This window comes from Synchiropus splendidus, chromosome 1 (assembly GCF_027744825.2).
Source record: "Synchiropus splendidus isolate RoL2022-P1 chromosome 1, RoL_Sspl_1.0, whole genome shotgun sequence".
Lineage (NCBI taxonomy): Eukaryota > Metazoa > Chordata > Actinopteri > Syngnathiformes > Callionymidae > Synchiropus > Synchiropus splendidus.
In genome coordinates this window covers 43,774,701-43,802,583 of record NC_071334.1, presented here as the reverse complement: position 1 = coordinate 43,802,583, position 27,883 = coordinate 43,774,701, and the positions used below count along the sequence as shown (strand labels likewise).

General features: G+C 42.9%; 1 protein-coding gene across 5 annotated transcripts; it reads right to left on the bottom strand.

Annotated features, from left to right (window-relative positions):
- Positions 1–32: 32 nt before the first annotated feature.
- Positions 33–27,883, bottom strand: arvcfa (ARVCF delta catenin family member a). 5 transcript variants are annotated; one of them, XM_053848721.1, is made up of 15 exons: positions 27,706–27,883; positions 17,872–18,048; positions 16,570–17,129; positions 12,702–13,180; positions 12,451–12,634; positions 12,267–12,384; positions 10,817–10,985; positions 8,385–8,402; positions 7,422–7,549; positions 3,036–3,186; positions 2,767–2,959; positions 2,348–2,459; positions 2,021–2,108; positions 1,323–1,387; positions 33–1,244 (listed from the first exon to the last, which is right to left on the bottom strand). In XM_053848721.1, exons 1-15 carry the CDS (start codon positions 27,724–27,726, stop codon positions 1,152–1,154), a joined length of 2,556 nt encoding a protein of 851 aa, XP_053704696.1. In that variant the 5' UTR covers positions 27,727–27,883; the 3' UTR covers positions 33–1,151. The 5 variants fall into 5 exon arrangements, with proteins under 5 accessions (XP_053704696.1, XP_053704705.1, XP_053704714.1 ...); XM_053848730.1 differs by having other exon boundaries at positions 17,872–18,042; XM_053848739.1 differs by having other exon boundaries at positions 17,872–18,006.

The following is a 27,883-nucleotide window of genomic DNA, read 5'->3' as shown; positions in this document are numbered from 1 at the left end:
AAGAGGGACACAGTCAAACAGGGAACACGCAATGAGAAATTATGCATCCTTTATTTTGTTTCTAAATCAACAAGGCAATGCAAAAAGGACAAAGCAGAGTTGTATTGACGATTGGACTGAAGTACTGGTATTAGCTAATGCACTGTTTAACTATCCATTAATAACATGAGTATTACAATAAATATTCCAGTATAAATGCCTTCATCTCGATTATTAACAGTCCTTTGTTACACATGTACAGTCTTGTCATCCATCAGTAAACTAACAGATCAGGCCATTCTCAGATTCCGGATTCTTAGAAAGACGGTTTTAAAGACAAAACGGATCTTGATCATGAGGCCATCAAAAACAGGATACACTATTTTTGTAGCAGTATATATTCTATTAAGCCTTACCAGAAGTACAAATCTTTTGATCTTATACACAGTAAAATAATGCCTGCCCAGTTTATCCAACTGTGTTGCATTCATTTGAGGAAAGTTACTATGTAATAGATGCCCACAACTGTTTTTCTGACCATTATAAATGCAAATGACATTTTTATGCTGTCACTTGGCAGATACAAATTTCCATCTTTTTTCATGTATTTTAAAAGGCCACCTGATGCATGCATTAACCTTTCAGTCAATGTGTTCATATTCTGGGGTTTTCCTGTTTGATTCTTGTTATTTTTCATTTTGATTCAGAGGATTCCATGGTGGTCTACATGTGGCTAAACTGAGCAACCCTGGATGGTTGTTGGGTGATGGATTTCCAGACCATGACATTTGACCCTCCCTTGAAAATCTGTATCTTCACGATGCAAACCTCAGCCTCACCTTTGTGTATGTCATCATGAAGCAAATATGTGACTTTCCAAGGAGCCACTAAATGCACTTTCCTCAAAGAATGAAATGGCATGGTGACTCATTGAAATGAAGCCGACTTTGTTCCCTCATGTGAATGTCAGGACTCTACAAAACCTCATCATAATTTGCCCGGACAAGATTTGTCGAACGTTCCTCCTCGAACCCTCCATCGTGAAAATATATTTGGCACATGATTTCCTGCAAAGGAAGTATGTAACGGAACTATTCTTCTCTGCTCTACAACAATGATCAGATTGCATAAATTTGTCTTCCTCAACAGACTCGAACCCCCTCTTGTTGGGGCTACACCCAGGAGTCCAGCGGCGGCGGCTTGTTATCCACGAGGCCCACTGCGGGTCGACCGGCTCTGATGAAGTGCTTCCTTTCACATGTCGCCTTTGTCGCCAAAAATATACTCACGTCAGATGTTTTTTTCTTTTTTTTTAATGACAAATATATTCAAAAAATGCTTACCTGAAGTGCATCTCTCTCAGCAACATCACCAACTCTGTCATTCGGCTCCAGAGTAGAGTACACGTCTGAAAACAGACAAATGTATCAACCTTATAGCATAATTCATTGTACTAAGAATGCGGCTAATAATTAAAAAATAAATAAATAATGTATTCAAATATCCTGTAAACTGTTAAATTAAAAAAATATTTTTGCTGTAATTAATTAATTGTAATTAAATCGTTACAGTCCCACCACTAAAAAATACATGAAAAAAGTCAGAGCCACGTTAGAATCATTTTTAACAAAGAAACGTTAAACAGCGCGTGGTCTCCACTCTTCTTACGCTTCACATGTGTCTGCATTTTCCAACCAATGAAAATGCAACAGAAGTTTAAGGAACAAGAGGTCGCTTTTTTGTCAGTATGCAGATGCCCTTTTGGGATAAAGTGGAGATGGAATGTGACTGTTGATGCGTGAGACGCTGCCCCCGGAGACAGTGCCGAGTCTAATAAGCCCTCTCTGTGCGCTGATAACGTTGGCTACACATCGCTGCTTCGAGGCGATGTATCAGAGGAATATGGCTCCGTCCATTTCGGCTCATCCGCCGCATGGCATCAACAAGTGTGTGTGCCCTTCGGAAAGCAGGACACTTCTCTCATTGAAATGATGGCTCAATAAGGTTTTGCAGGTGGATCCGTGTTTCATGCGCCACTGACCTTGGTTTTTATCCATGAGAGGCAGGGTGATGTCATCGCTGCCTTGTTTTCCACTCTTAGACTTTTTAGTCGCTCCAGTGGAATTTGGCTTTGGGTGACAAGAACAATAGAATCACATGGTGACAGACACACACACACAGAGGCTTCTATCTTGATGTTAAGCAGGAAAGACTGTCAGCTGAAATGATGCTTTCATGGTCATCACCATGATAATGTGTCTTTACAGTTTGGATTCAAGGCTGGTTGAATAGTTTGGTTTCGACCAGAGTGCTGCAACAGTCACTCAAATTGAGTCACCTCGAGTGACATCATTCTAGTATCCTGTACCTTAAAGTGGCTCTTGTTCCAGCCAGCTTTGCTGAGCATGCTCCTCAGATCTTTGTGGGCCCATATTGTCTGGAGCACGTGCGCAGCAGCCTTGGTTTCCCGGGTGGATTGGCTGACAGCAAATAAGAAGATGATGTGATAAACAACTGCAGACAGCTTTGAAATGGCACTGTCCTAATAATTAACATCCATTTGGTGACAACCCGGAGACACGATGCTCAGATCATCCCGAGCTTCGCTGTGAGGCAAGTTCCAAATTACAAACAGACATTATATAACGCAGTCGCTGCAGATGGTGGACAGACACAGAAGCCCAGCAGTTCTAAAGAAGAATACATAAGTAGAAATGTGGACTTAATGTGATAGTGTCAAATGAAACGGCCAGTCTGTCTTATTGGATGAATGCTGAATGAATGCACCTTGACTTGCTGATGGTCACTAGTTTCTGGATGGCGTGGCCTTGGATCAGCGCCCGCGTGTTCTCTGGACTCTCAGTGATCAGCTCGTGGATCGTGTTGAGGATAGACACCACGGTATCTCCCTCCAGGTTCTTGGCGGGATGCTGCTGACCACATGGCAGATTGCCAACCAGGTCCCTCAGACCATAGCTCCCTGGAGGACACAGCGACGGTTCCATCATTGACCACCTCCAAGTTTACCATACACATTTAAGGCTATAGACACGTACCTATTAACTCTTTATTCTTTTTGTCAATGGCCAGGTTGCGGAGGGCGATGGCCACGGCTCGTACCACCTTGTCCACGTCCGAGCGCAGCAACTCCACCAGAATTGACAGCCCCTTCTCTTTTCTCACCGTGGCACGGATGTAGCTGGACCACTGGAGGCACCAAACATCACAGCTTTTGTCTTTGCCTCTGGTTTTCAACATCAATCACAAAATACAGTACTTCTTCATGACACCGTCTCTCGACCAGCGTTTTTCAGCCGGGGTGCCACGGCACACTAGTGTGAGGGAGAGTCAGGTGTACCGTGGGAAAATGATCCAGTTTCACCTCATCACCAAGGTGAGGAGATCACATGGATTCACTGACATTCTTTCTCTCCACTCTACTGTAGAGCTACAGTGTGTTGATGCGCTGATCTGTCCGTCAGTCAAAGCAGCGCTGCTGTGGTGCGCGGCGCTCCTCTTCCCACACACTCACAGCCAAGAAGCCGCTCACATGCGCAACTTCCAGCTGTTTTTAAACCTGATGCGCCTCTAACTTGACCACACACTTTCACCACAGAACCATGGAGGGAGGGATCCTTGTCGGACCCGCAACGCCAAAGACTGTCTGCACCACAGAGCTAACAGAGCTAACAGCTAATGTGATGTCTCACTTCAAAACTTCAAAACTTTATTGATACTCATGGACTGTCAAAGTTTGCTTTGTGCTTTAAAAGTTGGCGAAAAACTGAATGCACAACAAAATAAATGCACTCCAAAATGTGAAGAGAGAAAGAATAATTGTTTTTTTGAAGCAAGTTCAGGTAAAGAATGTTAAGGGTTTGTCTGGAAACTCAAAACTACAATAAAATCCTGCAAAAAGAGAAGTGATAAAATCCAAACAGTTATTTAAAGTCAGTAAATACATAAATAAGTCATGATATATTTTGCCATATTGCCCTTCCCTTTAAGGACACATTTGAAACAAATACATTTCTACAATTTGTGTCCACAAATAGCCTGGCAAAATAACAACCGAGTGTCAGTAGTTACAGTTTTTCACAAATGAAAAGGGATTTTTTATAGGACTTTAAGCACTAGTGCGATTTGGCCGAGGTTCCTTTGGTGGTGAGCCCCAGGATTTTTTTCAATGAACCAAGGGTGCCGTGGCTGAAAAAGGGTTGAAAAACACTGATCTAGAGTATCTGCCTCACTCTGCCGCGTCCATTGACAATCAAACATTGGCGTGTTCCAGCAAGTCATCTTTTTACTTAACACACACAGCTTGAGAGCCAGGGGCCACATTAGGTCAATGAGGCACCATGGTGTGGCACAGCAGAAAGAAAATAAACCCAAAATACCCGAATCATCAAAGATTCCGAAAGTTATTCAGACAGAATGCAACCATGTGTGTAATTAATTCTATGGTGTTGTCGTATGTGTTGGAAGCAAAAAAACCTACAGGGAAGCTTCTTTGAGTTATCATGGTCCAGGAACCAGCTGCCTCAGGACCTGAGAAGACTGTTGCTTAAATGCCAACTTCAGGTGCATCTTTTTAGTCCAGCCTTTACTTTATCACTGCGACTTATTAATGCTTTGCTTTGCTTGGTTTTGACAATCTTGAATCAGAGTGTCTAAATTCCTTTCCCTTGATATAGTCCTGGAGCCAGTTCCTTACCCGGGTGATCTCACAGAAACACTCCCACCATTGCTGTTCATCATGTGGAGGTGAAAGACTACGAGGGTTTGTGGGAGATTTCACATGCACTGTCTCACACTGTTTCATTTGCTCATGAGTTTGCATGTTGTCATGTTGCATGCGTTTTACCTCTTCTGCTTTGACATTGTGACCTGAATAAAGTCATATAAATTCAGTATTTAGTTATTTGCTTATTTGCTTGAACATTCTAAGGAAAATAGGGAAGAGAGGAAGAGAGACTTGGAGGTGTCCTGTTTTACCATCTGGATCTTGCGGACTCAGCACGTCTGCTGCCACTGTAGCCTGAGTTCTGGGTTGTGCAAGCGAGTTCCAGAACGCAACTGCCTACCTTTTATCCTATTAAGCTCATATGAATTTAACTGTTAACAGGATCAATGATATTTCATACGCCAAAAAAGTTATGAAATTTTATAGATCACCTTCCTCCATCTCACCCTGTCCGCTGCTTCCTCTTCTCTCAAACCTACAAACCGCATGTCCTCCTTCACCACCTCCATCAGTCTCCTCTTTGGCCTTCCTCTCCACCTTCTGCCTGGCAGTTCCTACCTCAACATCTTCATCTACCAATGTACTGGCTCTCTCTCCTCTGTACATGTCCAAACCATCTCCATCGAGCCTCTCTGACTTTGTCTCCTAAACACCTGACCACATGTGCTGTCCCTCTGATCTACTGCTTCCTGATCCTATCCATCCTGCTCACTTCCAGAGAGAAGCTCAGCATCTTCATCTCTGCTACCTCCAGCTCTGCCTCCTGTCTTTTCCTCAGTGCCACTGTTTCCAAACCATACAACATTGCTGGCCTCACCACCCTTTTGGACCCTTTCCCTTTCACATTCCTAATGTCAATAAAGTATATTATGCCATGGGAGTGAGGATGTCATGACAAGCATCATCAGTTTGTTCTACAGGGACACTCTCAATGTACTTGTGAAGTCTATATAGAATAAAATGTAAACAAAACAATCCACCACTGGCGAGTCAAAGTGCAGCAGTGAGACAAGAATCACCTTCTGAATTTCAACCAGTCACCGCACCGCAAGGCAACTCACAGACACCTTGGCTATACTGTATGGCTTCTGTAGTTCCTTGCACAGCAAAAGGCCCTGAGATGACTCAACATATGAAGCACAGAGAAAGTGCATTGGAGGTCAACTCTGAGTCTTAATGCTGAAGTTCCACAACTCCAATGTGATCTTTACGCTCTCATGAGCAGTGACCAATCAGAATCCTTCCCCACTGGTCACCCCTCCGGCTCTTGTTTGCTGAGGTTGGGTCACCCTGCTCAGTCAGAGACGCTCAGCTGCTAAGCCCACTCCCTAATTAGAATCTGTTGTTTCTATAAGGCAAAGCTCTATTTTAAGCCTCTAATGAGAGAAGAGAGAGACACAACCTGCTCTGTTCCGGTTGGGAAAAGTGGAGAGCTGCCATGAAGAATCATTTCATATCTTCATTCTCCTGGAACATCGCTTCCTTGTGTATTTACATTGCGAGTCAGGGGGCTGCGTTTGGTGGCAAACCCCATTAAAGGGCCCTGCAAACGTCTCTTATTGCAAACCAAAAGAAAATACTTGAGTTGGCAGACAAAATTGATCAAAGCATCATTTCCCACAAGAAAAGAAGCATGTGAATGTAATATTATTGATATTGTTTTGAGTCAAAATGCAACAAGGCGGTACCTAAAAGAGACATTGAGTGAATACGTTGGGATATAGCCCCTTGGGTCTTGCATTGCGGCATGCTTCAAATGTTCATAGCACTTTCACTGTAGCACGAGTGTGTACTGCATGTGGGTTCATCCTCAAGATAAGCATATACTGAGGGGTTTAACCAGGTAGCTCCCGCCTTATTTTCTGAAGCCCAGTTGTGGTTTCCCGTGCTGGACCTCATGAAAGATTCCACAGTGTTATATTTTGAAACATGTTTGAATTGTTTAGGATAGCAGTGTTTCTGGAGTATCACACCAGAACACAGGGTAAACTTGGTTCTGCTTACTCATTCTATGTGGCCTACAAACACTTTCAAATTTCAGTATACTCAAATATTACAATTCTTCATGACACAATACAGAATATTTGAGATGTTTTTCAACGGAAACTGCCATGGTAAGTTATTTTTATTCAAGTCTTATCTTGCTTGTGCGAGACAATTATTACGTTCATACAAGAAAAAAACACGTTCATACAAGATCATTGTCATGTTCATACGAGAAAAAAACAAGATTATATAAGACAACTATCATGTTCGGATGAGAAAAAAACAAGATCGTACGCGATAATCATCACGTTTGTATGAGAAAGAACATGTTCGTATGTCGGATGTGGGATAACCAGAGACCAGCGAGCTCATGCTCCAATAGCACCAGCCTGCATCGAAAAGTCGGACTGTTCGACCAGCAGGCCAAATCGCATGAAATGAACGATCTAACATGCGTTTCTGCAGCTTCGGTCTCTTCCGTCATCCCGCTGCTGTCATTGCAGAGGATAAAGATATCCATCCCTACTACTCCATTAAGTCAACCAGAGCTTGTACCAATGAGCCTTGGGCCAAATACCTGTTTGATTGCTACTGACCACTGCACCACCCACATTTACTGTAGTTTCAGGACTGAAAACATGAGGTCAGAGGTGACACATTTTTACTCAGCAAGGCATAACTGTTTAGAAGAGGTGACAGGTGGTCCACTCACGCTCCAGTGTCCTGCAGCCAGGTTCTGCAGGGCTCCTGCCGCTGCCTCCAGGGTGTTGTGGTTGTGACTGCACGTGAGCAGAGACAAGTAGAGCCGTACGACCTCTGGCTGGTAAAGCAGCTCCAGCCCTTGAAGGGAAGAGAGACACTCATGACGCCTGGATCACAGTAAGTGAATTAGACTCATTCAATAACAGGTCGAGGTAATAAACATACAGCTTTGCCCAATGAAATTAGCCAGATTAAAATCGCAGCTTTTGCAAAATCCTGCAGACATTTTTTTTTTTTGTGGGAACAGAGCGAGTGGAGGCTGCTGGGTGGCTGCCAGCTCGAATAAAGCTGACCCAGGACCGTAACATGCTTGTCAGTCTGATTTGCATTCACTGGCTGCAGCGTGGGATGCTGGAGATTAGCTCTCATCTCTCTTCTAGTGCGCCGCACATCCACGTTTATTGTGTTCTTACCGTCCCCTACAAAGCAAGCCTCTATTCGCCACAGATTCTCCTCTCACTTGCCTCTCTATAGGGAAGCCAGCACCGGAATATAAATCGGCAAATGCAGAGGCAAAATATTGTTAAAATTCTACTTATTGTCTTCAACTGCCGGAGGAAACGCGTCTCCCCAAGATGTTCCCTGATAGAAATGCTATCAGCCGTTAAGTTGTTGGGTCATTTGGTCTCAGTAATGAAACTCTCCTCAAGTGGTGCAGGTGCGGACGCGTGGCTGCGCATTTCAATGGCTTTTCTTGCAGGCCACACCAATGTCATGCATACAAAGCAAACACGCTGACAGCCTTGATGCCACAGACACGGCCTTATCGCTGATTTAATCTGTCTGCAATAAAGATGCCAATCTTTTTCATCTTTTAGAAATCACTGTTTCATGACTACAGAAAAAAAAAAAAACATCATACACAGGACGCACACATACATAACAACAGCAAATATAAAGCCAACTCACTCACCTTGATTGAACCACTCCTCTGTAAGATGCAGGGACAAAAGGAGTGAAACACGTTAAATCATAACAACAACAACAGATGACTGTGCATGCTCAGAATGATAGAAAAGTGGAAGACGACTAAAAGTCAGATTGATTTCCAGAGTGGGGAGATATGTCGCACAACACAAGGTGATGAAGGAGGGTCACTGTAGCGTCCACATTTGTCCTGCTACGTCCTGGTTAGCGCTTCCAGGATTTGGTATTTACATGTCTGGGCAGTGTGAATAACTCATCAGCACAGAAAACGCTCAGGGGATTAGTGAGGATAAATTACAAAAATTATTAGGCTGCTGAACAGCGACAATTAGTCTGTTGCTATATTATCACAGCCGACGGGGGATGGGAGAAGAAAATAGAATTAAACACACCATTGCATTATGTGTTTCTATATATATGAATCTGTCAGTCTTCTGTGGAAATGATCTCATTGCCGTAGATTTTTTTGCTGCTACTCCTGGGCTGTGTGTCCACCGACATGTGGCCCAACTACGGATGTGAGCGCGTGCACCTTGCTTTTCTGACTCTGTGGACCTCAGAAAACATGCAAAGATGCCTCATTAAATCTCTGAAGTGAAATCGCCTCTGTGGAATTAAATTGTGATGGATAAAAATAAATGTTGCTGGTTCAACAGCATGACAAACGTCACTGGCCACACGACTCCAGGAAGCAACAAGGCAGAAAACTGGGATGCGTCGCTGTTCTCCTTGTTATATTCATGCTGATGCACTCACATTTACTGGGTTCATTAAAAAAAATGAGAATTATTGCATCATAATATTTTTTTTTCATCTAGAAATGTGACCATGACATGCACTGAGCTCAATAAAGATGAGTCTTTATACAGGAAGAAGGAGGTGAAGTCAAAACAGCTACTAGTTTCCTCTGAATATGCACAATATAGTCATTCACAGCTCAAGATTCAAAGCCAGACATGATTCAATTCTAATTTAACCATCAAAACTTTGCACTTTTGATTGACTAAATTTTGTTTCTCCACAAAGAGAGTTTCTATGTGCATTTTAAAACTAGATTTTCGGCAATAAGGTACAAGATGATGTAAGGGTGTGTTCCTGCCTCTTGGACAGGCTCCAGCACTCACTGCAACCCTGAACAGCACTGGTTAACTGAAGATGTATGTACTGTAAGTACAACACAACTGTCATTTAAAATATTTTCACAATTATCACCCATTCATCAGTCATCTGTTAAATAGTGGTGGGACTTAAACAAGTTAATTACAATTAATTCATTACAACAAAAGTAATAAAATTTAATAAAAATTAATGATCATTTAATTTAGTTTAATAATGTAACAGTTTGCTCTCCAGACAACAGGGAACCTTTGTCAGTGCAGGAGTTCCTGGTCCACTGATCCCACTGATGCACAAGACACGTGGCAGCTAGGATGATAACAACAACAACAAACATGGAGGAATCCCTGAACAAAAGCTTCTGTTTGCTTTGGTCCAGGGAGGTTTTTCACTACACAATGGCCAGGGTTTCCTCTACTCTGAATGGACTTGAAATTCTTATAACATTGAAATTCTTATACAAATATTATCGAGACATTCAAAGAGCTTCAGTTTAAATAAGGTGATATAAAAACTTGAATATAGACACCATTGTGATTTATTGTGCTATTGTCAAACTGATGCAAAATAAACAATATTGTGTTGTTTAAATGTATGTATGGATCCATCATTTGATTCAGTAATATACCAAATTCATTCAAATTGAAAAATGTGGCTTCTAGTGGCAAATATTCTTATGCCATTAAAATTAACTTGGGAGATTAATTAATCACAAGTTCTATATATTCTATAATTTTTCTAATCGAATCCCACCCCTAAGTTTGGGTGTCTTAGTTCAACAGATTTGAGCGCATCAAATAACATTCAATATTTCATTATTTTAATTTCCACACCAATGCTGTGAGTTTGAATATTGAAATACGAGAAGATAATTATATTTCTAGGCACAAACAATCATTCCAGAGTCACGTCAAACACTTCACACTTGGCCTTCAGCCAATATGGCTGCAGTTATTGAAGCAAGTTGAAGGGATCAGAAAAAATACAAAGGAGGTGTATTATAGAGAGATATATTTGCCTGGATTTTGTTCATTGAGATGAGAATCTGATCCGAAACTAAGTTTCAAAACAAACAATAGACAGCCACAATAAATAAAAAAAAGAATTAGGAGTACATAAATGTACTAATAATGTCCAAGACTGGCCGTCACTATTGACCTTTTCTGAAGGGGAAAACACACAACTGTGGATTCATTCATGGTGGCCAATGAGTGCTTGTAGTGGGTCACTGCAGCATTTTAGACTTATTTTTTCTTTACTGTGACAAAGAAAATGTGGGGGGAAAATAAAAGAAAATAGGACCTTTAGTTCTTTTCTCTCCAGTGCAGATGGGTTCTGTCTTTTTTTTCTGAGGCCCCAGTGACCTGATCAGGTGGTTGGAATGGGGCTCTTGAAATCGTTCGGCTCCGGGTATTTCTTTGTGGACGTGATAGGACAGATTTCTCAGAATGCAGACACAGTTTTCCACTGACTAAACAGAACACAGAAGGAAAAAAAGATTTTATTTCCGTAACACAGTCGTTTTTCTTTCAGGGCATATGTTGCAAAATAGATTTATTTTCTCTATGGTTGCTGTATCAGATCATGTGCTTTTTTCATTTTTCCTCAGATTGGGTCGACTCCAGGAGACATGATATAAAGGATGAAATACAAAGAGTTGGATTTCTGAAAATTAGTCTGCTTGGTTTTTCTGAATTGGAAACGCCATGCTGTTTGTGAGAATTTAGAGGCACAGGCAACTGAGTGATGTGTACAGCTTTATTCATCCACTAACTTCTCCTGTGCCAGACCTGGGTAAAGTGCGGCCTGGGGGCCAAATATGACCCTCTAGATGTCAAACTCAGCTTACTGATATATTCCTTGTGCTCAGACAGTTACACAGCTGAACTGTTTAGGATTGAAGGTTTACTTTTATTTTTATTTTACTGTAACTTTGTTTATGTATTGGCCTTTAAAAACTATTTTGACCCATTTCAATGTTTAGTAAAAACTTTATTTCCCCTCCTAGTAGTTATAACAATATCTAATATATACATTAAAAAAGTCTTGACCAAAAATATTTCCATTGTTGAATATATTAGATGGCCTATATTTCCCTTACAGAAAAAAGGAATGAAACTGAAAAAAAGTTGTTTTTCCTGATCTTATTTCAGTGGCAGCCATTTTTCCTTGAAAAAGTATGCATTTATTTTCATACCTATTCATTCATATTTCATGATCAGTCTGTAAATAAAGAAAACCAACTTGTATAATGATTTTTAGTTTCCAATATTTTCTTGATTTATGTATAAAACAGTCAGAAAAATTTATCTTTTTCTATTCTAAAGGACAGCCCCAAAATATAAGTGGAGCCCTCATGAACAACATGGAGCAGCTAAAACCTAAACAGTTCTGTATTATTCACAAAAGTTCACTCCTAAAAAAGAAATGCTATTTTAGATTGGATATTTTTTTACACCGCATCACAGACAGTTATTCATCTTCTGGAGCTCCAGGGTCGTGGCTCTCTCCCAGCTCTCCTTAAGCTTATCTTAGATGATGAATGTTTCATTAAATAAGCTGCTTCTCTTCCTCTGACATTTCAAAACAAACGTTTCAGTTAATAGAGACACACACAGCATAATTCTACTGAAAGATTCTATTTACTACTGCGCACCATGCGCTTGTGTTTTACGTTTTTCCATGCTATACAGAGACCTCACAAAAGAGGGCAGGCGATAGTGAGTCATGCTGCTGCAGTGACTTGACCAACCTTGTTGTCGGTGTCCTTGTTGACGACAGCTGAATGAAGAGCGTGGATGAGTGCGTCCACGAGCCCTTCACACTCTCTCAGCCTCTGCCGAGCTTCTGCGCCATCGGAGCTCACGTTCCTGCACAGACAAACTCTTCAAACCCAGCAAGCGCTTGGTAGAGTTGCGTAAAGTAGCTGTGGGTACCTCAGACAGCCAGAGGTGTTCTTGAACACTGTGGTCCATTCGGCACTTTGCAGTTTGTTGGGGTCACTCGAGTCTCTCCTCCAACCCGAGTGCGGAATTATGATTTCGTCGTTCAGTGTTTGAAGTCCCTGGTTAATGACTGCCATTTTCAACGGCTCGTGTGAGGACAGGTTCCACAGGGTTCCTGCAGGAGAGGGAGATGCCGTTTTTGATGTTCTCACTCAGAGAGAGCGTGAAATACGGAGCGGTACCTGTCACTAATTCTTTGACCTCCACACTGCTGGACTTCCTCAGGAGTCTCACTAAAGCTTGGATGCCTTCACAGTTCTTGATAGCCAGTTTGTTGTGGTAATTTTTCCCGTAAGATATGTTGCGTAGCGCGCCACACGCCTTGCGGTGGACTTCAGCTTTGGGATGGTCCAGCAATCCCACCAAAATGGGCACTCCGTTCAGCTGACGGACCTCTTGCTTGATGCTGTCGTTCTCGTAACAGAGATGCTGCAAGTAAGCCGCAGCGTTTGACTTGACCGGGTCCATCGGGTGGCTGAGCATGGAGATGACTTCATGCAGGTTGGGGTCTCTCCAGCGGGGGTCTCTGCGGATGCTGTCCAGGCTCACCATGCTGCTGCGTTTGTGGGGGAACTGCAAAGTCTGTGCTCGACACATGACCTGGAAGAAGGGATTCAAGTTCCCCTCCAGCTGGGCCATGAAGGCATCGTCATATCCACCTCTGAGGAAAACCGAGATAAAAATCACTCTCAGCAAACTGTTTCCACGGCAACTCCAGCATCAGTCACAGTTTAAGTGACTCCAGACCATAAGTGATGGCGCCCGTGCCTTTCATAAACAGCTTTGTCAGTTTTTATGGTTTTGGGAAGGGCGTTTGTCAGGCGGTAACAGGTGAAACTCCTGGTTCATGTTCTTTGAGGCCGAGTGCTCGACACCGGCTGCTTTTTAAAGTGCAGCGCATCTGTCTTTTAAATGCTCCAGTCCGTAGACAAAGCCAGACACCTCTACAGCGTTTCAGCACAGTGAACTCAGCAGAGTCAGTGTGTTGTTACATGAGTAATGGCCGCACAAGTGTTTTCGCTTTTGAATCTTTGAACTGCCCGTTGCTCATTTAAAAAATGCTTAGATTTTATCTTGATTTTATTATTATTATTATTTTCTCATTTTTAACCTTTTATCTCCGAAGTATTTTGTACCCTTTATTCCTTGCGCTCAATTCCTGTCAATCCCAACTTTGTTGTGCTAAATGCAGATGACACACGCACTTATCTAATTCACCTGGGTAGCCATGATTTTGCTTGGTTCGATGAACTTGAATATCAGTTACCTGCACAAGTACATATAGAAACCTCGGCACAGAGAGGTCAAAGTTCATGCCAAACGTGACATTGAGCTCATGGCTACTGTACATACTGCTGTCCACCTCTGCCCAAGTTTCCCACCTCATCGCTACGAATACACAATTTACTACAACCACATTTTTGAAGTCTGAATCGCAAATGTAAAAAATAAAAAACTAGTAAATAAAATAAAGAATAAAAAAATAAGCACAATTTTATGGATGAAATTCGGAATGTAATACTAAGTGGTTTGGACAAACTCTGGTGTGGGGCCACATGAGGCCCTCTAAAACAATACTACCTGTGATATTTTGTAGGGTTTGAATGCCTTGGTAAAAATACCACATTCACTTCACTTTACCCATGTTTTCTAATTTCTTTCAGTCATTTAAAAAACATGACAAAGAAAACAGCTATGCGCCTGTCTGACCCAAACAGGATGGTTTCTGCCGTGTGTATGGGAGAAGAGAAGAACCTTGCTAAATTTGGGAAGAAATAAGTTGTGAGTGACAAACTGACAGCATCATTTACTGTACACTCAAGCACACATTTTTTAACTTGGAAAGCAAAAGTGAAAACATTGAACTGTCTTGTATGTCAGACCTTAAGTTGCACCACTCGCTGACACGGTCCGAAACCACATCACCAAGTAACAAGCTCTTAACCACTGAGTTTAATCGATGGGTTCGATAAATCTGACCTCAAACAACAACTGAATTATCAAATGGAGCAGGTGAATAATTTACAAGCCATCATGCAGCCCTCATTTTCTAGGCTGGGTTTGACTTCCCTCTTTGGAGACGCTGCAGCGGACTTCTCCGTCTCCCTCTGTCAGTCACGGCTTCTCTTTCTACTCTGACCACATTAGTGTCAGTGCCAGTGAACAGGCTCATTACTCAAAACAGAAATGAAGAAGACATCACACGCAATGTTGAGATACCCCATATATTGGCATTGAAAGCGAGCCAACTGCTTCTGTGAAGCCTGACACCGAGAGCACAAAAGTGTGAACACGCAACCACTTCCTGTTGTAGATACGAAACCAATCACAGTTCATAGGTATTTGATGTGTTCACCCGCAACGGTCCAGTGAATGGGCCGTTTTCACAGCAGATATTACCCCACTTAAATGGGCCAGTGGGCCCCTAGTGCGCCTCCTGGTTGGCACAGCTGACTGTGATCACTGCGCTCTAGAAATGAATGATCCCAGCCAGTTGTACCAACTAGGACACACCGTATGGGCCCACTGGCCCATTTGAATGGCAATGGACTGATAAAATGTCCGGCCAATTATTGTCCTACATTTACTGATGACACTGTTTCCATCATATCAAGGACCACTGATATCCAAATAGTCCAACTTAAGTGAGCACAATGGGACAGTCGGTGGCAGGAGCGTCCCAAAACTTGTTCATGCAGCTGAGTAGCAATGCAGCAAGAAAGTTGAGTCAGCTGTGTCTACTAGTCTTTGCAGGATTATTGGAGTGACCTGAAGTGTGACTGAAAACAATATTTTATGTTAAGTGTCCATCTTCATTCTTATGTACATCTAACTTAATACCCAGTGCAACACACTCTTGACTTAAGCCACACTTTTTACTTTCCAGACAATAACTAGTGTGTCCTTCAAACAAAATTTGAGCCTCCTCTTCGGCCCTCCACTGTCCAGTTCTTAACATACATCCCCCAGTGCCTCCTAAATACTCGTTCACTGGCCTTCTACGTGTATTATAAACTATGCTATTAGCTGTCAAATTTCAAAATCATCATCTTAGCCTTGGTTGCGTCTGAGGAAGCATTTCAAAGAAAACAGCTTTTCTTTCATCCTAATTCTTCACTTTTACCATTGTTGATGGGCATCTTGCTGTCAGGACCATTTTCACAAAAGATGTCCAAAGTAGAATGCCAATTTATTAATAGCTGCTGGAGGAATTGGTTAACTGTTTCCTCCAATCTCTGCAGAAAGCTGGCGACGCTCTGCACGAAATAATTGGTTTGTGACCCACGACAAAGCACATCTCAAGGAAGTCATCACTGAGGCGACAACCTATTTACCACCATCGGCTTGACCTCCTTATTTCAGTCAATTCTTAGCACTACAAGTCGTCCTCACCTCAGATATGAACTGGTGACGGAGCAGAGCCACAGCTGTAACAGAATGTGACGTTTCACAGCCAAAACTAAACATGAAAGAGTCTTGTCATGTTTATTTTACAAGGTACTAAGCTGTGTAATACGGAGCGTCTGGATTGATCCACGCTGCTCTCATGACACCTTGAACACAGTGAGAGAGACTACTGACAATCGAGAAGATTTTAGTAATTTAAACACAGATCCAGACATCAGAAATGATCAATGAATAGTCTGGTGATCTTCAGTAACCTGGGAAAAACCAGCATCTTTCCTCTTGGCTGTCCTCATGCAGACAGCTGCGAGATCACAGCAGTGAAAACAGTTACTCTAGAGCGCAGCATTATTCATTTATTCAAATCTGTCAATAAAATCAGGTATTTATCAGCGATCAGACCCTTTAGTGCCTGGCATCTATCATGCTTGTGTGGAGTCGCGCTGTACACGTAGTTTCCGGCTTCTAGCGCCGAGTCACCTGAGGTGAGAAGCTCACCTCCCGCTGAGAGTTTCCCGAGACAACGTGCAGCTCTCCAGCCGGGATCAAGTCCGCGGCCGAAACCCGTCTCGCTTGCATTCACATCTCAGACTTCTGAGGTGAAAGAGCTTTGTCTCGAGACAGAACCCTACCTTCATGTCTTACCTGGTTCTAGAAGGCTCTCTGAGCAGCTCCATGGTGGTGATTGGCCTGAACTGGTGAATTCCCCCCAGTGTTGGGTAGCTGGCCGCTGGCTGGTTCGTCTTCATGTCTGAAGGGTTCTCTGTCTGGCCGCCCTCTTCCGTCTGAGCCGCTGGTGCGAAGCTGTCCCTCAAGAAAGGTAAGGTGTAGTGGACCCCCGGTTGGAAATTTTTCGTCGGCCAGTAGCCGTGGTGCGTGGTGCGAGACAGACTTCCATAACTGTACATTTCACCACCCATCACTCTGTAGTTGTCAGGAGGAGCATAAACTCGTGTCTGGCTGTCTGCCGTGAGAGTCTCACCGGGCTGCACCTGCCTCGGTGTGACTGTGGCGGTGCTGCTAGGCGTTGAATTTAATGGTCTCACCGGCTCAGAGGGTTCAGTGCTTGTTACAGACTGAATCTTATCTTGATTGCCGGACTCTGATGATTGATCCGGCGCGTTTGAAGTCGGAGAGTTATCCTTCTGGGTCTCCTGACTTTCATGTGGTGCCGGGTCACCATCGTGCCCTCCAGCCTTGAACTCCTGTTAGAAACGGGCACACACAGTTGTTACCATCATCCAAGGAATGTCGGCGTGTGCTTTTAAAGTTCTGTGGGTTTGATTTGATTTCACATCAAAAAGTCAGGACGGGAAACCTATGAGGTTACCTGCAGTTGGTGTGCTTATCTTTCATTTCTAATGGACAGTCTGCCCCTGGCGTCATTTTCAAAGCCATCATCATTCACTATCATTTCATTGCTTTGCTGTCTTTGTGTGCCACCTGTCAATAATAAATTCTTCCCCCCTGCCAGAAAGGTAATTGCAGTATTGTCTTTAAAAAAAAGTTGATATTTATCTTGACAAAATCAAGTGTCACTTTTTTTCTATTAAGCTGTAAAAAACAAAATTGCTTGCAACTTCAAGGCTCAATTTAAAGGACCCTTAACCAGGGAGGGAAAAGATACCCTGCTTAAAAAGTGAACTGCAGTAAACAAATACATAAAAATAATAAATAAATAAATACATAACACAAACTCACACAAACAATATCACCTTATGATTCATCAAACGGCATCTTGAGCAAAGCAGAGATCAATTCCCGTCAAATGTGCCTGCATGGTACAGAACTGTTCACAAGGACAAACTGTGTCGTTTCAGCGAGGATTTTTGAACAGTTGCAGCTCTGCTCTGACCAGGAAAGCCATGTTTGCTAAGCTAAGTGAATGTTTATCCTCTTTCAATGTAAACCCTATACATGACTGATAAAGTGGGCCGACTCACTAACCTCTGTGTCTGTCTGCAGTGGTGTGTCGATCTCAGTGGAACTGTCATTTGTCGACGTGACCATGGAGGTGATAGAAGTGGGTGTGTCCAGTTCATCGTTGGTTGAGGGGTTGTCCAGGGTGGGCTGTTTGGCCTCCTGGGACAGAGAGAGAAGAGGAGGACCCTCTGAGCTCTGCTCCTAAACCGTGCACAGGGACAGGCGCTTGATCAGCGAGAATAAAAACCATGTCCTCAGAGGAAGAAAACAAAACATTTTTGCATGTCTGGTTACTTCACAGCACTTTGCACAGTGCTGAATCTCCCGCCTACATACCTACAGATAAAGGGATTACAGGTTTCAGCGCCAGAAACTCTTTCACAATACATCCTGGTTAATGTCGGCGGTGCTTTTGCCAGACACACAGACTAACCTTCTGAATGTGCCAGTCATCCCAATCGTCACAGAGTGAAAGGGAAAACAACACCAGCGTTTTAAGACCATTCCTACGTTTTAGCAGAAAACCTTCCCGCCTTTTTTTCAGAGACATGGCTGAAACAGACATACAGTTCATGAAGCGGTAAGACATCATCCCAGACAGTTCTGGCACTGAACAAAAACATCAGCAAAAACACCTAAGGAAAAATAGTCATGAAAGGGAGCGAGATTTTGCTCTGGCGTCAGCTTCACGGAATGTACCACTCTGTGAAAATGGTCGACTTCAGTCTTTATTCCAACCAAATAAGCACCATTTGACTGATCTCAGTTGTCTGACTTGAACTGTGTGCTCTTGATTGGCTGGAACAAAAACCCTCAGCCACATCAGACCTTTTGTTGCCACCCCTGACTTAACCCCTATGGCAAACTCTCCATTTTCGACAACTTACTCCTGCTGTTGTGGAGGCCTGTGAAGTGGATCTTGAACTACTGTTTGGTAAAGGAGACATCGTTCATATCTCTGGATGGATCGAGGGGGCAGCAGTAAAGCAGCCAACACTTCCTTTGCCACAAAAGCCTCCTTTAGCTCCTCTGTGGCAACATTGACACAGGTATGTTCCCTGGACAGTTTTGACTCTGATGTCCACTGGGATTATCTCTGGGGCTTCTACCTGACTCCTCACCCGTGTCTGACCCTACATCTCAAATTTGAGTTCCGGATCATGGTTCGTCTGTTACCAAGGTATCCCTTCAGTTGTGACCTATGATGTTATTTCAGAATCTAAAGTGATTGTATACGCTAAAATAAATGTGGGTGAAAATCACAATATGGGAGCAAGTGAGCTGCTTGCCAGAGGTCTGCGCATCTTTGCCTAGTGAGATAGCCTGGGTTATTTCAAACACAAATGGAGCGTAAAACTTTCCACTGTACTTTTCCACTGTACTCCGCTAGCTTTAGTCTTTGAATATGTATTGGAAATAAATCATGTCCTCAGCCATTTTAAAATCCTCAGCCGACGTCCACAACATTTCCCTGAAAGATGAGCCATCTGTAGGAATTCACAGTGAGTTTTTTTTTTTTTTAATCCGTCAACTGTGAGATTTTGAAGCACAAGTGAAGCTCTCATCTGACATTTACCTTAAACATAAACTGCACCAAACCCTTCCATCAGGCCAAGTAAACACAGTCCCAGAATGTCACGCTGCATCTTTGTTAAAATAACATACCACATATCCTTTAAAAGCAAAAACTTTTCATCCACCTTTGCACGCACTTGAAAGAAAACTTTGGCAACTGAGCGGATTACATTGGCTTGACGTAAACCTAAGCTGGCAGGCAACATCTTTAGGGAGGCGAACACAGATTTGCCTAGCGCATGAACAGAAGCAAAACAAAAACAGCAATTCTGAAAACATTTGGTATGCTGTAATGCACGTTCCATTTCAAGTGCAGGCGGAAAGAACGTCAACACAGACTGTTTTAATGAGGGAGAAAAATAGGTTGTGGCACACAAAAGTAGAATGACAGTTGGTGAAATGATTGCTTTGAATTCATGTCAAATGTACCTGTAATAATGCCCATTTGAATTGCTAAATAAGACTTATTTGATCGATCATTTTCTGTTTTATGTCGCCACAATCTTTCCTTGGTCAGGACGAACGATGTAAGGTGAGTCATAACATACAGACAAAACCGCAGTCTCTGGCCAGTTCGAGCCCTCACAGTCACTCAAACATCTTCAGCTACAGACATGAATTTGGTTTGTCGTCACGTCGACTTTCCTCTTGTAAAGCCGAGAGTTTCTTGCTGCTTCCACTGCTGTGTTGCATTTGTAAACATGGAGATTTGTGTAATCAGTTTATTTTGAGCAAAACTCTCAGAAACATGGATTTCATTGACTAGAGACGATGAATAATTCACCATCACCCCCAAAGAGTGAGATCTGGAGGCATCGTTTCAGCGTAGAGATTTTGCTCTGATGTAGAGCTTCGTATTAATATTGAAAAGTTTAATGTGCCAACAAATACGGCTTCTACAAATGGACAACTCTGGAATGTCTACAGTGGTGAGAAATCGAAGTTTTATCAAGAAGCCAAGCAAATTATCAGAAGCATGTTTGTCTTTTCCCATTTCCTATCATGTCCACTTCATGAATACACCTCATTGGTTGTCCTCTTCGTTTCCCTGGAACCTCCAGACCAGACATTCTTTGGACGCAGTCTGTCTCTCCAACTCTCCAAACTGTTAGGCCACCCTCACTTTGTCTCCCATTTTATTTCTGGTCTCGTCCATTCCAGCCACTCCCAGTTAAAACTGGAGCATCTTCTAACTCTGGTCTCTAAACCAAACAAGTCTCCTACACAGCTTTCATTCCACTTTTGCTGCTGGTCTTGGGTCACAGCTCATTCGTGACAGCCATCTTTGCCTACATCAGCCTGCAGAGTTGCAACACACCATCACTCCAATGGCGTAATACATTGACTTTGGGAAGTGGACTTTTATGTCCTGTGCTGTAGGCAAAGTCAGCCTGATTTCTACACCATTGAAACGCCTATGCATCAACATGCAACTATGCGTTTCTACAAGCCTTCATTCCTGTTCTCTCCAATTCATACCCTCGCTAGCTTCTTCCAGCACCCCCCCTCTAATCTCAATGCAAATCTCTGTATCATCAGCATACATCATGGTCCCTACAGAGTTCTCTCTAATCTTGCTCTTCAATCTGTCCATTAACAACGCAAATAAGAAGAGCCAATCCCTATCATAGTTACGGTCCTTGCCACTCTGGTCTAGTCTTCTCCGTTGAACTGCCAGTCTTAAGCCGCTGTAGGCAGTAATAAAATATTTGCTTCTGGTGGAGCCGCATGTAAATGAGTGTAATTGCAGGCTGTCGTAAAGCTAGGTCTCCGGTCCCGCACCCAATTCACGTTTGTTTATGAGGAAAGACCGTGACAAAACAGCGAAAAATGTGATCACAGAATATACACTGTCCAGCTTGTACTTGAAAGGCAACTCCAGAAGCGTCTATGATTCAACAATAGAGACGTAGCTCTGTCATGCAGCCAGTGAGGAGAGGCAGGATCTAGCGCGAGGCAGAAGCAGCTGCACGACCGACGGACCCAGATTTATTTTGACTGCACGTTTCAGAATGAAGCAAAGGGGGCAGTTTGAATATTTACTGACCGGTATCTTTTAGTTATGAGAAATAAATCATTAAGATGCAACGTCATCAGGGTCTCTCTCCCTCACGTGTCTGGAGGGAATGAATGGAATCTCCACTTGAGTTCCGCGAGCCACGGACATCCGTTGTTATTTCTTACAGGATTCTTCCATGAAAACGTGCTGAAAACCATCACGTTCATCTCATCAGCTCTCATCTATTTACAGCAGTGTAGAATAATAAAGACGAAGGAGCAGCGTTTTTCCACTATATATATGCAAACATATGTATATGTTTGTATAAATGTAAACATATGTACACTACGCTTATATACAAACAACAAGCATATAGACAATGGTTCCATGATTTGCCAACTTAACAGAGACAGCAGTGAACACAAAATTGACTTACAAGTTGAGTAGAAACATTGCCACTTCAGAATCAGAAAAAAATCCTTTGGTAGCTCTCAGTTCTCGCCAAGCTGTAAATGCACCTCGTATATTGACTCTTGTGAGGGATCTTGCTCTGTGGGTTTCACGGTTTCTCTTCTTGGACTCCTCACTACGAACTCTTGCTTCTGCCACAGTGTAAATTGAACTCAGCTCGCTTCCGAGGTAGCCCTGCCCCTTTGCCGTAAAGTGTTGCTGTGGAGGTGGAGTTGGGGCTGTGACGCCACTCTCAGAACACGCCTCAGGCGGGCCACCAGGGGAAAGTTACATACTCCAAGGGAGCGTTTAACAGAGAGCAGGAGACTCTGACTCCAGGACTTTGGACTGTTCAAAATCAAACATGTCATCTCAGGAAATCTGAAAATAATCTATTTATGTCTAAATATTACACATTGCTGCTTTAAGGCCCATTTATGCTCAACGTTGCATACGGATCCGGAGGGAGCCTTCTGTCAGTGACAGTGATGTTCGATTCCACTGATTTCATTTCCGATCCAATACTGAGAAATATTCAGGCTGGTATCTGCGATACCGATACCTATATGTATGTGTCTACACCTAATCATAGCTTCCTTGAATACAAGGATGAGTTATTTGTTTATTTATTTATTTACACTGGAAAAAAACCCATAAATTTTTAACGTCTTTAATTATTAACAACCACTGAAAATGTAATCCACCATGAACATGTTAACATGAATACGCTGAATATGTAGACACAGCATCCAGCACTGTCACTGTTGTGCCCTCACTTACAGGCGGAAGAAAAGGATCTCAATAGTTTACTTTTCTTCGTGTTCCTATTAAGACTATACATGACCTCAAAATACTTATCGAAAAGATCGATATTTTGGTTTGAGAATTGATTTTAGAGAATCAAGATCCGGTATCGGAGGTATCAATATAGATCTAAATAGACACAAAGAAGACGTAACAATGGCGGACATTCTCCGTCCTCCAGTCGCGATATATTTGTTGGCCTACCTAACCACTGCCTCCGCCTCAGTTGTGTAAGAGGTATATTGCAATACTTCTTCCGCAGTCAACATGTTGGTTTTGGAGTTTATCTGTGCCATAAACTGTGACGTTGGGCTGCTCCCCCTGGTGGAGATATTGGTGAACAGCAACAGGTCTGTTTGGAACGGACTGGGTACAATTTCGTCATAAAGGGAGCCTTTACAGCACCACCCTCACATACCTCTCTGATGCTGCTGTGTTGTATTGACCTACAAATTGACCTACAAATACCATCAAGATGTGGAATACAATAAAGAAACAAAAGGTTGCTTCCGGTGCATACGAGTTCCGTTTTAGCATCACTTACTGACATCTTCTAATGCTCAAGACTGGTGTAGTGTACAAGTCTGCATCATTATTGACAAATCATTTTGCGTCTTAAGGCTTCAAGCTCTGTGCCTTCACAAATAACCTTTAAGTCTTTATCAGTGATTGTCTGTTCTAAGCGGACAAACCAATATAACAATGTTTCTGTCGCCTTCAGCTGAATTTCCAGTGCCTGGAGGTGTCCCTTATCATAGGCAGAACCTTGAGTGTATGACATGTCAAAAGTCCTGTCTCTAGCCTTTTGCCTTTTGTGATGTCACTGATCTTCACATGACAAATTAAAGCTGCTGTGTACGAGTTGATTCCTGGGGCTGAACTTTTCATTGGAGAGCATGATGTTGTATGTGAGACTCTGAGACAGCCTTGATAGATAGGAGCCTATGAGGATACTAAACCTGCCCTGTCTTGACCAATCCTGGCCCTGTACACTCTCACTGCGTCTCTCCTTGTCCTTCTCATCTTCTTCATTCCTAATGGAGCAGAAACTAGGAGTTTTCTATGATGTGACTTTCAACAAAATGTTGACACTTTTGCTCTGAGTTTGAACTCATCATTCAAGTTTTACTCCTTGAAACCAAATGTAACCTTTTTATTCTGCAGGGGTTGCACTATAACCTGCAAAACAGAAATAAAAAAACAGAAAACAGACACGCTACGACTCTATGAATCCCTCCAGTTTTCCACCTTATATTATCCCTGAACACTACAAGGAGTGCTGGAAACCATGACCAGACATTGGATTTGTGTCCTGGAGACGTGAGCCTTCACAAGGTTTGAGCTTTTCGTGGGCAAGTGATGCTTTTTCTATTTCACCCAAACCTATGGAGTCATGAATTTAGAATTATTCTCATTGATACTTTTTGTTTTTTTTGCCTAAACTTCACAGCTTATGCTTATTCCTGTGACCAAGAAACCTTTACTTTTAATACGACACTTTGGCAGGTTGGCTGGATCTGAGGTTCTCCTGAATGTCTGATGGTATTAGCGTCACGATGTGAAGCAAAAATTGTTACTCTGTATTACACTTTGCTGGCCTAAAATAACTGAATAAAAATGAGTGTCTCTTTTTTTTCCCCTGTTGCTGCGGCATTAAAGTCAACGGGTGCTGAGAAATCACCTCTGCTGCATTAAATCAGGCTGCAGCTGAACCGGAGAGTCATGATTCGCTCGCCAAACATAAGCGACTTCCACATCTCTGAACAAAAGGGACGGGATGATGAAAGGGTCATGCAGGAGATGAAATTGACAGCGCGGAGAGACTGTGCCCGCAGCAGAAAAGGTTGCGAGTGTTCGTCGCTAGCAAATTATTGCTGGGCTCAGATTCAGACGGTTTCCTACTGTCTTCCACAGACAGCTCCATTAAGGAGTTGGAGGAGTCTAACAGGCTGGACGAGCGCCTGCGTGCGTCGTCCCCGCTTGACTCAAGCTCCAGGGAAGGCCAGGCCACAGTGAGTCAAAGCCAATTTAAACAACTCACTGCAGCATCACTAACTAACCGCTCACAGAGCCAAATAGGTTGAAACGATGGTTTTGAAAGTGACTTTGCATCTGGAATAACATGGTGCAGCGAAGCAGCAGGAGACGCGGCAGGATTGGTTTTTTGCTCTCGTTGAGCGACTGCGCAGAGGCCTGTCGATGCAACCGGTGTTTGCTATCGATCGCGTGTTTGGTCGCTGGAGTGAGGGACAAAAAACAGCTACGAGTCACAAACTTGTCTCGCATCCATTCGCAATAAATCACATTTAGCCATCTGAAAAGTTGAATGACAGCCAGGCTATTAAAAATGCATGTCATGCATTAGATAAGGATAACAGAAGACTCTTTACCATCCTCCAAAACCCAGAGCCTTTGGGGAGCAGACAAGAATGAAAACCACAAGTCACCATTATTGTATGATGACTCGAAAGTTAAGAAGCACATGGATCCACCATGACATGAAGAACCCCAGTCCGGAATGTAGGGCAGACCAAATATCTTCAACAAACCTCTTCCTCGTGGTACCACAAGTAGGATGGCAACTTGCTGGGGTGTTAGAACCACCAGACTAAACAGTATGAGGAGCCTCTAAAATGAGCCCAACTAAAGGCTGATCATTTAGATTTGCAGAAGGAGCACTGGAGGAAAGCAGACCGAGCACAGGAACAGGCAGCCTTGCACACCGACACATCGAGTGCCATTCTTTTCACTGCATCTCGCGCGGGAGGGTGTAGAATCAATGCCGCTTGTATCAACCCCTTTGCTGGCCCCTGTGTTCTTAGGGAGTTAAAATGAACCGTCAACCAGAGTGAGTTCTAAAGAATCACATTTTGGGGTTGGGACTTAGCTCACTCACTTCCCCACTTTCATTTTGTCAGTATAAATAGGTACCTGGTGCGATCTCAATAATGTCAATAGTCAAAGCTTAGATGGTGGCAGTGGCTCTCCAGAACACAAAACCAAGGAGAAGTAGGGCTCAAGGTGCGATGCTAATGCAAATGACAGATCATGGATCTATATGGTAATATGGGACACCACTAAAATTGATCTGTTTGTTACCCCTCCATCCTTATAGTACATATATTTAGCCACGTGTCTCATCGGTCTCCTTGTGTGATCTGTGTCTACACATTTTTTCCAACAGTGTTTACCTTTCCACGAACCAAAGCGGTGTGGGATGTTCAGCTACAATTGTTCTCCAATGGGCTCTAACATCAATTTGAAAGCCTCTGGAATTATAGTAATAGGCAACCTTTAGAGCTTATTATCGGTCACTTAGGTCATTGAAACCATGATTTTTTGTCATTGGTGATGGACTCCACAAGACTCACCATTTGGTAGGAGGTTGCCTTGGCATTAAGCTAATGCTATTCATGATGTTGAGAAGCTGCAGCAGAACACAAAAAGGTACGTTTGCAAATGATTCCCCAGTTACATCTGGTTGCATAGGCTCGATAGAAGAGGATCCCAGTCTTCAGTCCTGTTCAGGATCTGTCTTTAATATAGCCAGATTAACTCAAAGACTGAAATATGCAATTGTTCTGAATATGACTCAGTTATTGCAGATGCACTGCATATACACATTTCTCATTTAATTCCTCATATTACATTTTTCTGTCTCATGAAAACATAAAAAAAAACCTTCTAACTTGGTGCCTGACAGTTGCTATGCAACAAACACGGTCCCTATTATATCAAACAGCAGCATGTCATTGTATGAGTATCAATCCTTTTACTTTATGTTTCCATTTGGATGCCATTAGGTGGAAAACTGTGTCCACATTCTAATGAGCAAACTAATAACAGAGGAGCTGTAAGTGATCTCAAGAGGTGACTAATAACCTTAAAGGTGCTCTGCTGTGTACCAGCTGAAATCATCTACTAGTGCTGCATCTGGTAACACATCAAAACGAAGAGAAAGGCGACAACCCTGATTCACACAGGATTATTAGGTAGACATTTTTTTCTTTTAAATGGACTGACTGATCTTTAAGTTATGTTCCTCGACGACTTGATAAATATTTTAGGAGTGAATAGTATGTCAAATAGTAAATATTTCCTCAGATTTGGGCCCCCGAAAGGGGAGCAAGCAGCAACGTCAGACTGGCCGCCGAAGCTTTAGTTGTATCACAATCCAAATTTCATGAGCAACCTGTGTCATTACAAAAGTGATCACTTGTGTCACTTTTGGTTCCTTAGTGACCAGAAACACTGAACCAAGCTCACTGTAGCATGTTTCCATTGGTTACTGGTCTTCTCTGACTTTGGTGCATGAGGGCTTAGCATAGCATCTGGAGAGTTGTTAGCGGCGCTGTGGCATGGCTTAAAAATAAATAAATAAATAAATAAAACGGGGACACGCAATTTTCCGATTCTCAGTACAATGTTAAACAAGACCATTCCTTTAGCATAAGCCTGATTCAAATCACAACAATAAAAAAAAAAAAATAGATGGATACAGCAATGCTGCATACTGGTCTCTCTGAAGTGATGATATGCCAATAAAGGCCGACTTTTGAAAAGTTTTTTGCTGCTTAATTTCTGTGGAATATCCACTGATGTGTGTTATTTCACCACTGTGAAAGAATAGATGTGCAAACTTTGCATGGGAAGCTGCCTGGTGCAAGAATTTGCCTCTCAAACAGTTAAATGCTGCATGGTCAGATTTAATGTCGCCCTGATATTCCACGGTCAGACCTCTGTGCGCAGCGTTTTCCTCCCTGAGGAATGACCCTCCACTCTTAATAGCTCAAAAAGCAGCACCCAACCAGTCTTCCCTTCAAGCTCATGTAAGCAGTTACACACATGGGCAGGCGATAGCATCACGTCCCCATGCACACAAGGAGACTGCGTCGCACGACTGCCAGATCGGTGAAGCAATCTCTGCCTGCTTCATTCATCATGACTGCAAAGCTGAGGAGGGTCTTCACTTCTCTGCAGAATGAAAAAAAAAGCTGAGCACAGACAGAGCCGTATCCCCACACACTCACCTCTTTCACTTCAGCGGGCATTTCCAAACGCTTCCCCTGCAGATGATGAACAAGATGCGTCCCTCAGAGAGACGTCTCTGCCTCTCCTAGCCGTGGTTCTCATTTGAGGCAAACATCAGCAAGCATCCTTCCTCTCAGTCTCACCAACACACGTCCGCTCCCTGTATCCCTCCCTGCC

Coding starts and splice junctions, on each gene's coding strand:
- arvcfa (XM_053848721.1), bottom strand. CDS start 27,726: ATGCCCGCTGAAGTGAAAGAG. Junction 17,130..17,871: donor CACTGCAGACAGACACAGAG/GTTAGTGAGTCG, acceptor CGTTTCTAACAG/GAGTTCAAGGCTGGAGGGCA. Junction 10,986..12,266: donor ACAAGGACACCGACAACAAG/GTTGGTCAAGTC, acceptor TGTTCTGTTTAG/TCAGTGGAAAACTGTGTCTG.